Raw genomic sequence first — 13,291 nt, forward strand, 5'->3', positions numbered from 1 at the left:
TTAAGAGTTTTAATAAAGATGTGTGTGTGATATTTGTTCATATCTTGCAGCTCTCAAACATCTGATGTTTATTCTATGTGGCTCTTAAGCAAGTTTGGCCACCCCTGTCCGGTTCACAGCTAAAGCTCCAATCAAGATTATTTAAGTTTCCAAAATTTTGTCATATACTTTTGACCTAATTCCAAAGCCAATTCCTGCCATGATTTTTTATACAAGGTAAGTCCCCCCCTCCTTAAGCAGTTGTTCATGAAATTCAAAAAAGGCTTTTGGAGATATTTATTTGGAGTAATTGGATCTTCTAAGAAAATATCTAAGTTTTCTTTTCATATTCAAACATTCCTTATCATACCAGGAATTATTCAGCCTCTTCTTATATTGAGCAATTTTAGTAATCTTAATTAGGAATGGTCTCAAAATTTAATCAATTCATCATACAAGGCCTGGGCATCATCAGCATTTTGGATGGTAAGTATTTTATTCCTAAATTCCAGGAATGATTCACTATTTAAGGCTTGCTGTACTTCATATTGAAGTGCAGGGGGCCATTTCAGTCAACTATCAACAGTAATTTCCAGTGGGGGTAGTAATAAAGTTCTCTCTTATTAATTTAGAATTTTATCAAAATATGAGCATTATTAAAATCACCCTGTAATATGATCTTTGCATTGGGATAGCTAACCTCAAAATCCAGTAAATAATTTCCCAATTCATACCAACAGTCTTTATCACAAAAAAAGTACAAGGAAAAATATAAATGTTAATTAACAAAATTACAACTTCTTTAAAGGTTAGAAGACATGCTATTGCCAGGGAACATAAGAGCTGCAAAAGTATTATGGAACATTTTAGTGATGCACCAGTCAACATGTCAAACCTCTACTCAGCTGTCCTCTATTTTCTGATGGAATAGTATGATGAAAACATATGAAGTATACCCATTCAAAATCAAATTAGAAGTTAACAAATAATATCAAAGCCTTTTATAAACTGATCCAGGTGGGCAGCTATGTTGGTCTGAAGCAATAGGACATAGCAGGACTTTGTAGAACAAACCCAGCAGGAACTCATTTGCACATTAGGCCACACACCCCTGATATCATTGTTTTACACAGGGCTTTTTGTAGAAGTAGGAGTCCAGTAGCACCTTTAAGACCAACAAAGTTTTATTCAGAATATAAGCTTTCGTATGCATGCATACTTCATCAGACAATGGAATGAGGTACAGTGAGCAGAGTTACATACAGCTGGTGGGCAGTGGTTTAGAATGCGAAATGGTACAAAGTTAAAATCCAAATGGCAAAATAGTGTAATTAACAAATTGAAAGAACACTTGGTCTGGATAGCATTTGTGTGGGAAACCAATAAAAGGTAATAAAAGCTGTTAATTGCGCTATTGCTAGCAAGTAGGTTTAAACTAAGGACATTTTTTCCCCTTAAAGATGTTCTTGTCCACCTAATTTACTTTTTACTTTTTTATGTTACATTTTAAATATGAAAGGCTAGTATTACAGGGCCTACTGTGAGCTCTTGGAAGACTGGCTTCATCAGGGGTGTGTGGCCTAATATGCAAAGGAGTTCCTGCTATAAAAAAGCCCAGTTAATAGTCAATTTTGGGAATTTGCAGAGAGGTCATTCCTTGAAGTTGAATTTGTTGTAGTTTCAGTACCTTTTAGAAATAAACAAATATCCATAATATTCTGATTTTTACTTAAGAGTGACTGAATAGGAGGTTGTAGTTCAGATAACTCGGTCATCTCTAGATCCAATAAATCACATGGTGTCAAAGATACTACAGATTCTGCCTTAGATCTAAATCTGATTGTTGTATTTGGCTAAGTTCAGGTATTAACTTTGTTATATTTGTTCCATCTGTCTCTACAACAGCCATCTTCTTTTAAATATCACCTATTCATCCACTGGTTGTCTGAAGATAACATAAGGAAGCCATCAATAGATTCTTGATTATTAGATCTCCCCCCCTCCCCCCCCCCTTTTTTTCCTGGCAAGGATTTTGTGCCTCTGATGCGGGGAGACAGAAATTCAACAGATGACTTTTCCCCCAGCAAAGGCAAATCATGGCACTTGAACATTTATATTTATTTTTTGTGCTCATTAATAAAAGGTAAACTTATGCAAACACAACCCAAGGGAAGGGAGCCTGATGTGGGACTGTGAATCAGCTCCCAGAAGGTTAGCAGAAAAAAATAAACAAGAGTATCAACAGTGAATAGATCCGTCAATGTACACACAAAGCTGAAATGAAAGATAATGAAGGTGGAACAGGAAAGTGGCCACCAAGAAATGCCGAAGTTACTAATCACAAGAACCTTTGAACAAATGACAGGTGATGATGATATTGGATTTATATCCCACCCTATACTCTGAATCTCAGAGTCTCAGAGCAGTCACAATCTCCTTTACCTCCCCCCCCCCCCCAACAGACACCCTGTGAGATAGGTGGGGCTGAGAGAGCTCTTACAGCAGCTGCCCTTTCAAGGACAACTCCTGTGATAGCTATGGCTAACCTAAGGCCATTCCAGCAGCTGCAAGTGGAGGAGTGGGGAATCAAACCCGGTTCTCCCAGATAAGAGTATGCACACTTAACCACTACACCAAACTGGCTCTCAGGTGACAGGTAAGTCACTTTTAAAGGCAGAAAACTAACAGTCTGGAGGATACTTAAAAAAAAACTTTTAACATCCACTTCTATTGGCTGTTCATTTTAAAAAGAAATAGCAGCAACACCTTTTAAAATGCTGCATTTCAACAGGCATTGAGAACCAAGACTGGTTCTTGCATTTCTTGGTGGCCACTTTCCTGTTCCACTTTCATTATCTTTCATTTCAGCTTTGTGTGCACATTGACGGATCTATTCACTGTTGATACTCTTGTTTATTTTTTTCTGCTAACCTTCTGGGAGCTGATTCATAGTCCCACATCAGGTAAATTAAAAACTAATAAGTCTCCAGGTCCGGATGGCATACATCCAAGAGTTCTGAAAGAACTCATAGTTGAACTTGTGGATCTTCTGACCAAAATATGTAATCTTTCATTGAAATCTGCCTCCGTTCCTGAGGACTGGAAGGTAGCAAATGTCACCCCCATCTTTAAAAAGAGTTCCAGAGGAGATCTGGAAAATTACAGGCCAGTCAGTCTGACTTCAATACCGGGAAAGTTGGTAGAAACCATTATCAAGGACAGAATGAGTAGGCACATTGATGAACATGAGTTATTGAGGAAGAATCAGCATGGGTTCTGTAAGGGAAGATCTTGCCTCACTAACCTGTTACAGTTCTTTGAGGGGGTGAACAAACATGTGGACAAAGGACTCCCAATAGATGTAGTTTACCTTGACTTCCAGAAAGCTTTTGATAAAGTTCCTCATCAAAGGCTCCTTAGTAAGCTCGAGAGTCATGGAGTAAAAGGACAGGTCCTCTTGTGGATCAAAAACTGGCTAATTAATAGGAAGCAGAGAGTGAGTATAAATGGGCAGTCTTCGCAGTGGAGGATGGTAAGCAGTGGCGTGCCGCAAGGCTCAGTACTTGGTCCCATGCTCTTTAACTTGTTCATAAATGATTTGGAGTTGGAAGAAAGTAGTGAAGTGGCCAAGTTTGCAGATGACACTAAATTGTTCAGGGTGGTGAGAACCAGAGAGGATTGTGAGGCACTCCAAAGGGATCTGTTGAGGCTGGGTGAATGGGCGTCAACGTGGCAGATGAGGTTCAGTGTGGCCAAGTGCAAAGTAATACACATCGGGGCCAAAAATCCCAGCTACAAATACAAGTTGATGGGGTGTAAACTGGCAGAGACTGACCAAGAGAAAGATCTTGGGGTCGTGGTGGATAACTCACTGAAAATGTCAAGACAGTGTGCAATTGCAATAAAAAAGGCCAACGCCATGCTGGGAATTATTAGGAAGGGAATTGAAAACAAATCAGCCAGTATCATAATGCCCCTGTATAAATCGATGGTGTGGTCTCATTTGGAATACTATGTGCAATTCTGGTCACCGCACCTTAAAAAGGATATTATAGCATTGGAAAAAGTCCAGAAAAGGGCAACTAGAATGATTAAAGGGTTGGAACACTTTCCCTATGAAGAAAGGTTGAAACGCTTGGGGCTCTTTAGCTTGGAGAAACGTCGACTGCGGGGTGACATGATAGAGGTTTACAAGATTATGCATGGGATAGAGAAAATAGAGAAAGAAGTACTTTTCTCCCTTTCTCACAATACAAGAACTCGTGGGCATTCGATGAAATTGCTGAGCAGTCGGTTTAAAACAGATAAAAGGAAGTACTTCTTCACCCAAAGGGTGATTAACATGTGGAATTCACTGCCACAGGAAGTGGTGGCAGCTACAAGCATAGCCAGCTTCAAGAGGGGGTTAGATAAAAATATGGAACAGAGGTCCATCAGTGGCTATTAGCCACAGTGTGTGTATGTGTGTGTGTATAATTTTTTTGGCCACTGTGTGACACAGAGTGTTGGACTGGATGGGCCATTGGCCTGATCCAACATGGCTTCTCTTATGTTCTTATGGTTACAAAATGTTATCTTCATACTCTGCTGCAACTATCTGTGTTTTCCAGGATCAGCCTCTATCTCTAGTGCCTGTCCCAAGAGAGTATTGTCTCTCTTTTATCTCTGGGGAAGACGTTATGGATGCCTTTTACATATTCTATTAGTGTGCACAAGAGTTCTTCAGGTTTCAGACACGCCCCCCCCCCACATTTCTAGCTGTTAAAAATGTTTAAATAGTTACACAGAATCCAGTGCACCCCTATGCAAACATCTGCACCTGGACTCAAAGCTACACCAAGCTGCTTTTCCTTTCTCCCTCTTCCCCATCCAATTTGGAAAGGTAGCTGAATGTCTTTGACCTTGCAGCTATTTCATAATCAGTTCCATTGTATGAGTTAGGCTGCAATCCAATGCAGAATTACTTTGGAGGAAGGCCCACTGAACTCAGTGAGATTTACTTCGAGTTAGCGTGCTTAGAATTGTGCTCTACTCATTTTTCTTCTAAGAAAGGAAATAATTATCAGTTTTTATTATTTACATTATTTATAGACCACCTTTCTCAATCAGACTCAAGGATCACTACATACTGTAAGTCAATTATTTATTGATTTGATTTATATCCCGCCCTCCCCACCGAAGAAGGCTCAGGGCGGCTCACAGTATAAAACCACAACATTACATGGGGCACCCAATAAACAATGCAATAAGATTTGGATGGCCTTAATCTGAAAGCTAAAACAAAGCATAAATATTAAACTGAGATATTAAACGATGCAGAAATTATATAGTAGACACTGCAACAGATAGTACATAAAAGCATCTTTCTGAACCATTCCATTATAGTGTAGTCCTATTACCTGTGTAAAAATACACCCTTCCCCAAATGATTTTTTATAGCTTGTGGAATGCCAAGAGAGTTGAAGCCTTTCTGATCTCATCAGGCAGGGCATTTAATAAGACAGAGACCGAAACAGAGAATGCATGCGTATGGATGACTTTGCCCATTTGTACGGTGGCACTTGAAGAAGGCCCTGTGCAGATGACTGAAGCTGTCATTGCAGAGCGTGGTACCAGATGGTCCTGCAGATAGGAGGGTTTAAGGCTGTGAAGGGCTTTGTCAGTGATAGTCAGTAACTTGAACACAGCCCTGTAACTGATAGGAGCCAATGCAGTGACTGAAGAATGGGATTCACAGGGTTGCCAATCCTCAGCTGGGGGGAGGGGATCCTCTGGTTTGGAAGCCCTCCCTCCCTTTCAGGGTTATCAGAAAGCAGGGAGGGGTTGAATGTCCACTGGGCACTCCATTATGCTCTATGGAGACAGGTGCCCTTAGGGTATATTGGACAATCTGGGGTGGGGGCTGCTGTTGTTTTAGGTAGAGGCACCAAATTTTCAGCATACCTTCTGGTGCCTCTCCTCAACCCCCCCCCCCAAAAAAAGATTGGACCAGGGGTCCAATTTTATGAGCCCCAAAAGAAAGATGGCGGGAAGGCATTTAAAAGGCAAGAGGTCCCTTTAAATGTGATGGCCAGAACTCCCTTCGGAATTCAATTGTGCTTGTCACAACCTTGCTCTTGCTCCAACCCCAAAGTCCCCTGGCTCCACCGCCAATGTTATTGTCGTACCATGATACTGTATCATGCTCTGTAAGCCGCCCTGAGCCTGCCTTGGCGGGGAGGGCGGGGTATAAATAAAAACTTATTATTATTATTATTATTAATGTCCCCAGATATTTCTTGAGTCAAACCTGGCAACTGGGCACTTCATTATGCTCTATGGAGACTGGTGCCCATAGGGTATATTGGACAATCTGGGGTGGGGGCTGCTATTGTTTTAGGTAGAGGCACCAAATTTTCAGCATACCTTCTGGTGCCTCTCCTCAACACCCCCCCCCCAAAAAAAAAGATTGGACCAGGGGGTCCAATTCTATGAGCCCCAAAAGAAAGATGGCGGGAAGGCATTTAAAAGGCAAGAGGTCCCTTTAAATGTGATGGCCAGAACTCCCTTCAGAATTCAATTGTGCTTGTCACAACCTTGCTCTTGGTTCCAACCCCAAAGTCCCCTGGCTCCACCCCCAAAGTCCCCAGATATTTCTTGAGTCAAACCTGGCAACCCTAAATGGGAGTAATACGCATGTTCCATGCACCAACTGGAGTCACCTGTGTAGGGTGCATTACAGTAATTTAATCTCAATGTCACCATGGCTCGAATCTAGATTGGCCAAATCCAGGTAGCAGACCATCTTCCAAGCTAAACTGACTTGGAAGAAAGCTCCTTTGTTCTTTGCAGCTGCAATAACTTAACTTTCTTCCTAACAGGGACCCACAGTGGCTTACATCATTCTCATTCCTCCAATTTACCCTCACAACAACCCTGTGAAGGTTAAGCTATAATTACAGTATGGTCGTGTGTAGCATAGCCAGGAGATCCTAGGATTGTCTGGCAGTCAGAAGTTCCAGCTCTTTTAGTGACATGCACTAGGTGGTGAGCTAGACTTGGTTTTTAAGCAAGAGATATTGCAGAGGTGGTTTGGCATTGCTTGTCTGTGTGTCATGCCCCTGGTATTCCTTGGAGGATCCCCATCCAAATAATAAGTTTGTTTAGTGGCCAAAGTTTCAGACTAGGATCTGAGAAACCCAGGTTCAAATTCCCTCTGCTGTGGAAGCTCACTGGGTGGCCTTGGGCCTGTCACACTCAAATTACGTTAAGCTTCCATGGCAGAGGGGGGATTTGAACCTGGGTTTCCCAGATCCTAGTCCAATACTTTAACAACGACATAAACTTAGCTTCTATTACAAATAGAAGTGAAGGGGTGGTCTGGAAATAACTAGGGCTAGGATATTCCAGTTCTTTTCATTTTGGGCCCTAGAACTCTCATGATCATCTTGAAGATGGTGGCCAGTTTTGAGATACCTAGTTTTATTTTCTGATAAGCTATGCCTGCCACTAACAGACAGAGAGATGGACATGTGGATCCTTTTATTATTATACATGCATGGTAAGAGCCAGCAAAGTTAGTTGTTTTGCTATAATACTTGGTTCGAATCAGGATCATGGGGGAGGGGAGAGGAAGATGAAAACTTTGTCCAGGGGCACACGGTCACCAGACAGAATGTAATTGGAGAAAGAAAGACATAGAGTTAAAAATGGCAAACATGAAAGCAAACCTTGGTGGAACAGGCTTCCTCGAGAGGTGGTGGGCTCTCCTTCTTTGGAGGTTTTTAAACAGAGGCCGGATAGCTATCTGATAGCAATGCTGGTCCTCTGAATTTAGGGGAGGGGACGGTATTTGTGAATTTCCTGCATTGTGCAGGGGGTTGGACTAGATGACCCTGGAGACCGCTTCCAACTCTATGATTCTAGGAAATCTATGAGAGTGACATAGCTGACCCTTTCTTTCCCTGATCTCTTGTATACTCCCTAGCAGGCCTTGAATTCAGCAGGAGCTCACAGGAGCATATCTCCTGAACCTTTCTGAGGGTTCCCTCTCCTCCTCCCCACCTAGCACATTGAATAGTAGGTGCAGCTGCATAACAATCCCTGGATGAGCTCCACCACTTATTTTTCTACAAAACGACCCCCTGCTCCCTAGGATGGGCTGAAGCCCATGAAAACCTTTACTACTATTTTTTACATTAAAACTTTTAAGTCGCCCCAAGACTCCTCTGATGTTTTTGCTTTCACTACACCCCCACCCTGCGGAACGGACTTCCCACCTGCATTGCTTCATCCGCAGCTAAAAAAAGAAACACTCCACCCTATTACCGCAGCTCGTGCTAACCGTCTACAGGCAGTCTCTCTATCAAAAGTTTTCTTTTGGCGCAGGAGAGTGACGTCAACCTGCCATGGCAGCCCCCGTGATGGTCGCACGTGGTCGGACGATCGCGGAAGCGTCGACGTAGAGGCTGGTACTCGAGCTGATGTTGGAGTCTTCGCAGGGAAGCTTCGCGGCTTGATCGGCTGTTTATTTCTCAAGTATGCAAGAGTAGCCTCTAATCTTGGTAAAGAGAGACGTGTGGCGGTAGTTCGAGCGGCAGTTTAGCTGCAGCGGGGTGGCTGGGAAGAAAGAAAAGGGAGTCCGCAGAAGCCCCCACCCAGTTTATCGGATCTTCCCCCCCCCCCCCCCCAATAGTTTTACCAATAAGGTTGCAGCCTTAAGCCTGACTTGGTAGTACTTTGCAAACCCCCACTGATACCAACCACACTTTCTTCTGGACCAGTATGATTAAGATGGGGCTGCACGAACTATTCACACGTGCTGTCGGATAAGTGAAATGAAACACCCTGCCGGCACTGCTGTAGTTAATAATGGTGCAGTTTGGGCGTTAGGATGTTATCGGGCGGGCATGTTGGGAGACTGTTGCTTTCTGGGGGTGCGCAAACGAACAGGAAACTTCTAATAAAGGGTGTTGTACTCCCAAGAAAATGTACCCTGCTTGACTCAGCCTTCCATCCTTCCGAGGCCGGTAAAATGAGTATCCAGCTTGCGGGGCGGGGCGGGGGGGGGGGAGAGTGTAGATGACTGGGGAAGGCGATGGCAAACCGCCCCGTAAAAAGGCTGCCGTGAAAACGTTAACGTCACCCCAGAGTCGGAAACGACTGGTGCTTGCACGACTACCTTTACCTTTTTTTATATCTGCTAGGACTTTAACCTGGCACAAGATCCGCTCTTGGGGGGTGGGGTTAGTATATCTGCAGTGTATTACATTAGAGATGCAGCTCTTCCCAGCCCACAACTTTTTGTTTGTTGATTAAAGATATCTGCACTTCTTTGCTGTGTTTGAATAGTCGTAGTCCTTAATTCTTCCATACATTGGAAGTCAGTGCATGGGAACTGAGTTCCTTCCTTCCTTTTTTCGAACTCTACCTTTCAGAGTTCATTTGCTATTACCTAGTGGGCAACAAATTCAGAATTTGTACAGTCCCCAGTGCTGTTTGGAGAAGAAAAATGTCTCTGTTCAAAGTTCGCCTTTTATACTTAGTCAAACGTAGATCTCCCACCAGGGGAAAAAGGAACACTCTTATTTACACACTTGTCTGGTTAAAACCGGAGCAAGGCTTTTTCTGCATAAAAAGTAGCAGGTTCTCCAGTTTAAGCTCCCTTAACTATTTTTTAAAGTGCAAATAACATGAAGGTTTCCTGTTCTCTCCTATTCACAGATTTCATGATTCAGATCTGAAATTATTTTGCTTTAATGGAGTCACTCAGTTTTACAATCAAAGTTTAACAACTTTGGAGACTATAGATTTTCATCTTGATTGCCAATTGTAACATAAGTTAGACAGGCTTGCTGAAAGGGGGGTGATATTACAAATAATACCCAATCTGAGAGGATGGCTGTTCGGAACAAATTGTGTGGAACCAAATGTTCAGAGCTAGTAAGAGAACACGAACATATGATCGCCATATTGAGGCAACTTGAAGTGGGAGTTGCTCACAGGAGTAATTTTTTTAATTATTCAGAGGGAAAAAATGGTTTGGCCCAGGTAATGTCCTAGCAGGTTTTTTTTTAAAAAAAAAGAAAAAAGAAAAAAAAAGGCTTGAACAGGCTGAGAAAGACTTTCCAAGGGAGAAGAAATTTGTAGATTGCACATGCATGCTTCTGTGTGTCTGCACCAGGAGATCACAAATGTAATTCCTCCAGCAGATTATTAGAACATATTAGAACAAAAGCACCAAGTAAAAGTCACTGCAACAAACAAGCAGATACAACCTAGATGAACCACAAACAAAACAACAGGATGGCTTGAGCAGCAGGTCAGGAATCGATTGCTGGATCAGCCACACGTCGCTTTGGTGGGGTGCCACGACCAAGCTTTCTGGCACCTGCAAGAAGAAGGCTGTGAACATCACCCAGATGGAACTCGGCTGCTGCTGGCAGCAAGATTTTATTCACTCACTCCCTTACCTCCCCCCATCCATTAAGAGAATGATAATGTTGTTTCCCTAAGAGTTGTCTTGCTCGATCAAATTACAGGTGCATCTACTAAGCCAGCGTTCTGTTTCCAGGGGAAGAAGCCAGTCTGGTGTAGTGGATAAAGTATTGGACTAGGATCTGCGAGATCCTGGTTCAAGTCTCCACTCTGCCATTGCAACTTGCTGGGTTGCTTTGAGCCTCTCATGCTCTCTCAACCTAACCTACCTTGTAGGGTTGTTTTGAGGATAAAATGGAGGAGAGGGGCACGATGTAAGCTGCTTTGGGTCTCTGAAAGCTCCAGGAGGATTGGCTACATCAGTGGTGTATGGTCTAATATGCAAAGCAGGTAGGCAAATAGGCCTTATAGAGCGTCTTTGCTCTGCTTTTTTGTGTGGGTTGTCCCTTTTAAGTATTAAAGGCTACTGATCCTTGGCGTACAGGCATGTGGTCAATACTGGTTAATCTTCACCATATTTACAGTAGTTTCTTGGGTTCTTTTTTTGAAGGTCAGCCATGAAGCTCAAAAGAGGAAACAAGTTTAAGACTCCATTGAAACTGAAGCGAAAAGGTATCCAAGTAACAGGGCAATGGAAACCTATTGAGATCGATCCAAATCTCTTTGCCGACGAACAGTTTGGTGGCTTAGTGTGCTTTGAAGAGCTTAGAGATTATAAATTGGTAGCTTCCTCTAGAGTAGGAGAAGAAACCAAAAAGAGAAAGCTCACTAAGAAGGAGGACAAGACAGAAAGTACTGTTCCCAAAAAGAAGCGAAAGAAAGAGAAGAATCTGGGAGAGGAGGCCGGAGGAAGCAATGAGCTGAACCCAGAGGATCAGGTGCCTGAGTGGGAAAACGCCGTCATTAGCCAAGTTGAGAGTGATGCAGCAGTTGTGACGAGCCCAAAAGGGAAACAGAAAAAGAGAAAACAAAAGAAGAAAGCATGTTCTACTCAAGATGTTCCTGCTGCAGCTTCTAAAAAGGTGAAAAACTGGACAGAAGTTCTGTCTGCCTCGTCAGATCTCCAAGTAGACATGTCCGCTTGGAAAGGTCTCTTTGTTCCTGAGCCTGTTCTTCAGGCACTGGGCGAATTAGGGTTCAGTGCTCCAACCCCTATTCAGGCTCTGACTCTGCCTTCTGCCATTCGGGATAGCATGGATGTCCTCGGTGCTGCGGAAACAGGTACGATCTCATACTGCTACCTTGTCTTTTGCAAACTGTGTGCATACATTCCACCCATCCGTGAGCATGGTACACTCTGGTCAGGGAGGGAGGCGGGAGAATTTAGTAAACATCAAAGTTCATTCTTGAAAACAAGCTAAACACAAACTACCGCATCTTCAGAACTTCAGTGATGGCCTCTGCTGCTTCTCTCTTTTTTCCCAGAGTGCTACTTGGTTATGTCTTAAAGAAGCAGTAGCATGTAAGCCAGCAAACACAAAATTTGCGGTTTGCTGCAGGGGTCCCTAGCGTGGTACCTGTAGGCACCATGGCCCAACTCACACTTTTCCTAGTGTCCCATCAAGTGTTTTTAGAAAATAAGTGGGGCTTTTGCCCAGCAAGGCTTCTCACTGGCAGTGCAGATTTTTAAAAGTTGCTTTTTAAAAGCAGCTGCTGCCACAGTGCAAGGATCTGTGAAGGTAAGTGGTGGCAGCCATTTTGTGGCTGGCTCCACCGCCTGTAGGAGGCATCTATTTTGTGACTGGGCCTGCTACAATGTGCCAGAATTTCAAAGGTGCCTGCAGTCTCAAGAAGGTTAGGGACCCCTGATTTACTATCTTTTTCAAGCATACCCCATAGAGTTGGCTCATCATATGCAGAATTTCAGCATACTGAGCATGTCAGCCTTATTAATTTTTTTTGTAACAGTAAGCTTGGAAATATTTAGTCAGGGCCTTGTGAAGTCTTCTGAGTAGGCTAGCAGTGGTGAGGACTCTAGTGTTCTGGCTTTAGCTCAGAAAAACAAGGGTCTGTGGCTCTGCAGTGGAGTTCTGCAGGTTGTGAAGTTTCCAGGTTCAGTCCCTGGTGTCTCCCTGGCAGCAGGAGTTACGGAAAGGCTTTCTTTGCCTGAAACCCTGGGGATCTGCTTCCAGTCATTACTGAAGCTGAAGAGGTCAAAGGGCTGATTTGATCTAAGACTTCATCATCATGTTCATCTTCTACTTTTGTAAAGAATAACACAGCATGCCTAATTGTCTGGATGTTCTTTAGTGGGCTTTGTGTTCTGCTTGGAGACTGGGGACTTCCTGATCACTACTGCCCAGTTTTTCTCAATTTCTCCAGTTGACAACAGGAGTTTGAGGATTGGCAAACAGTTTGGGAGCAGCTTGATGCTATTTGTACCTGCAGGGTTGTGCCCTTCCTCCTTTCAAGGCTTCTTTCCCTCAGGCAGAGATATTTAATTTAATTTAATTTTTTAAATTTATATCCTGCTCTTTCCTGTAAGGGGGCTCAGGGCGGCTTATAACAGAAATTTAAACACCTGTTACAAATTAAAACATCATAAAAACATAACGATTTATTTCAAGTTTTTTGGAAGAGGGGGAATTACAAATTGCCTAAAGGAGCATTAGCAAAGAGAAATTCACTGGTGGGGGAAGGATTAGCCCCCTACCCAGCTACACACACTGAGCAGTTTCCTTGTTCCCTGCAAATGTTCCCTCTCCTGCCCCAGATTAGTGCTAGAGGGAAACATATGGAGGGGAATCTCCTGCTTTTCTTAGAACATCTAGCTCCATGGTAGGGTTGCCAACTCTTGAGTTGAAAAATTCCCAGAGATTTGGGGTTGAACATAAGAGAAGCCATGTTGGAGCAGTCCAATGGCCCATCCAGTCCAGCATTTTGTGTCACAGTGGCC

General features: G+C 43.2%; 1 protein-coding gene across 1 annotated transcript in view; it reads left to right on the forward strand.

Moving 5' to 3' along the window:
- Positions 1-8,419: 8,419 nt before the first annotated feature.
- Positions 8,420-13,291, forward strand: part of DDX24 (DEAD-box helicase 24) — a 43,226-nt gene continuing 38,354 nt past the window's right edge. Inside the window, exons 1-2 of the mRNA XM_060261845.1 lie at positions 8,420-8,443; positions 10,946-11,616. Coding sequence (XP_060117828.1) covers positions 8,442-8,443; positions 10,946-11,616 — 673 coding nt within the window. The 5' untranslated portion in view covers positions 8,420-8,441. The remainder of the gene's footprint in view (positions 8,444-10,945; positions 11,617-13,291) is intronic.

Source organism: Heteronotia binoei, chromosome 21 (genome assembly GCF_032191835.1).
Source record: "Heteronotia binoei isolate CCM8104 ecotype False Entrance Well chromosome 21, APGP_CSIRO_Hbin_v1, whole genome shotgun sequence".
NCBI classification, from domain to species: Eukaryota; Metazoa; Chordata; class Lepidosauria; order Squamata; family Gekkonidae; genus Heteronotia; species Heteronotia binoei.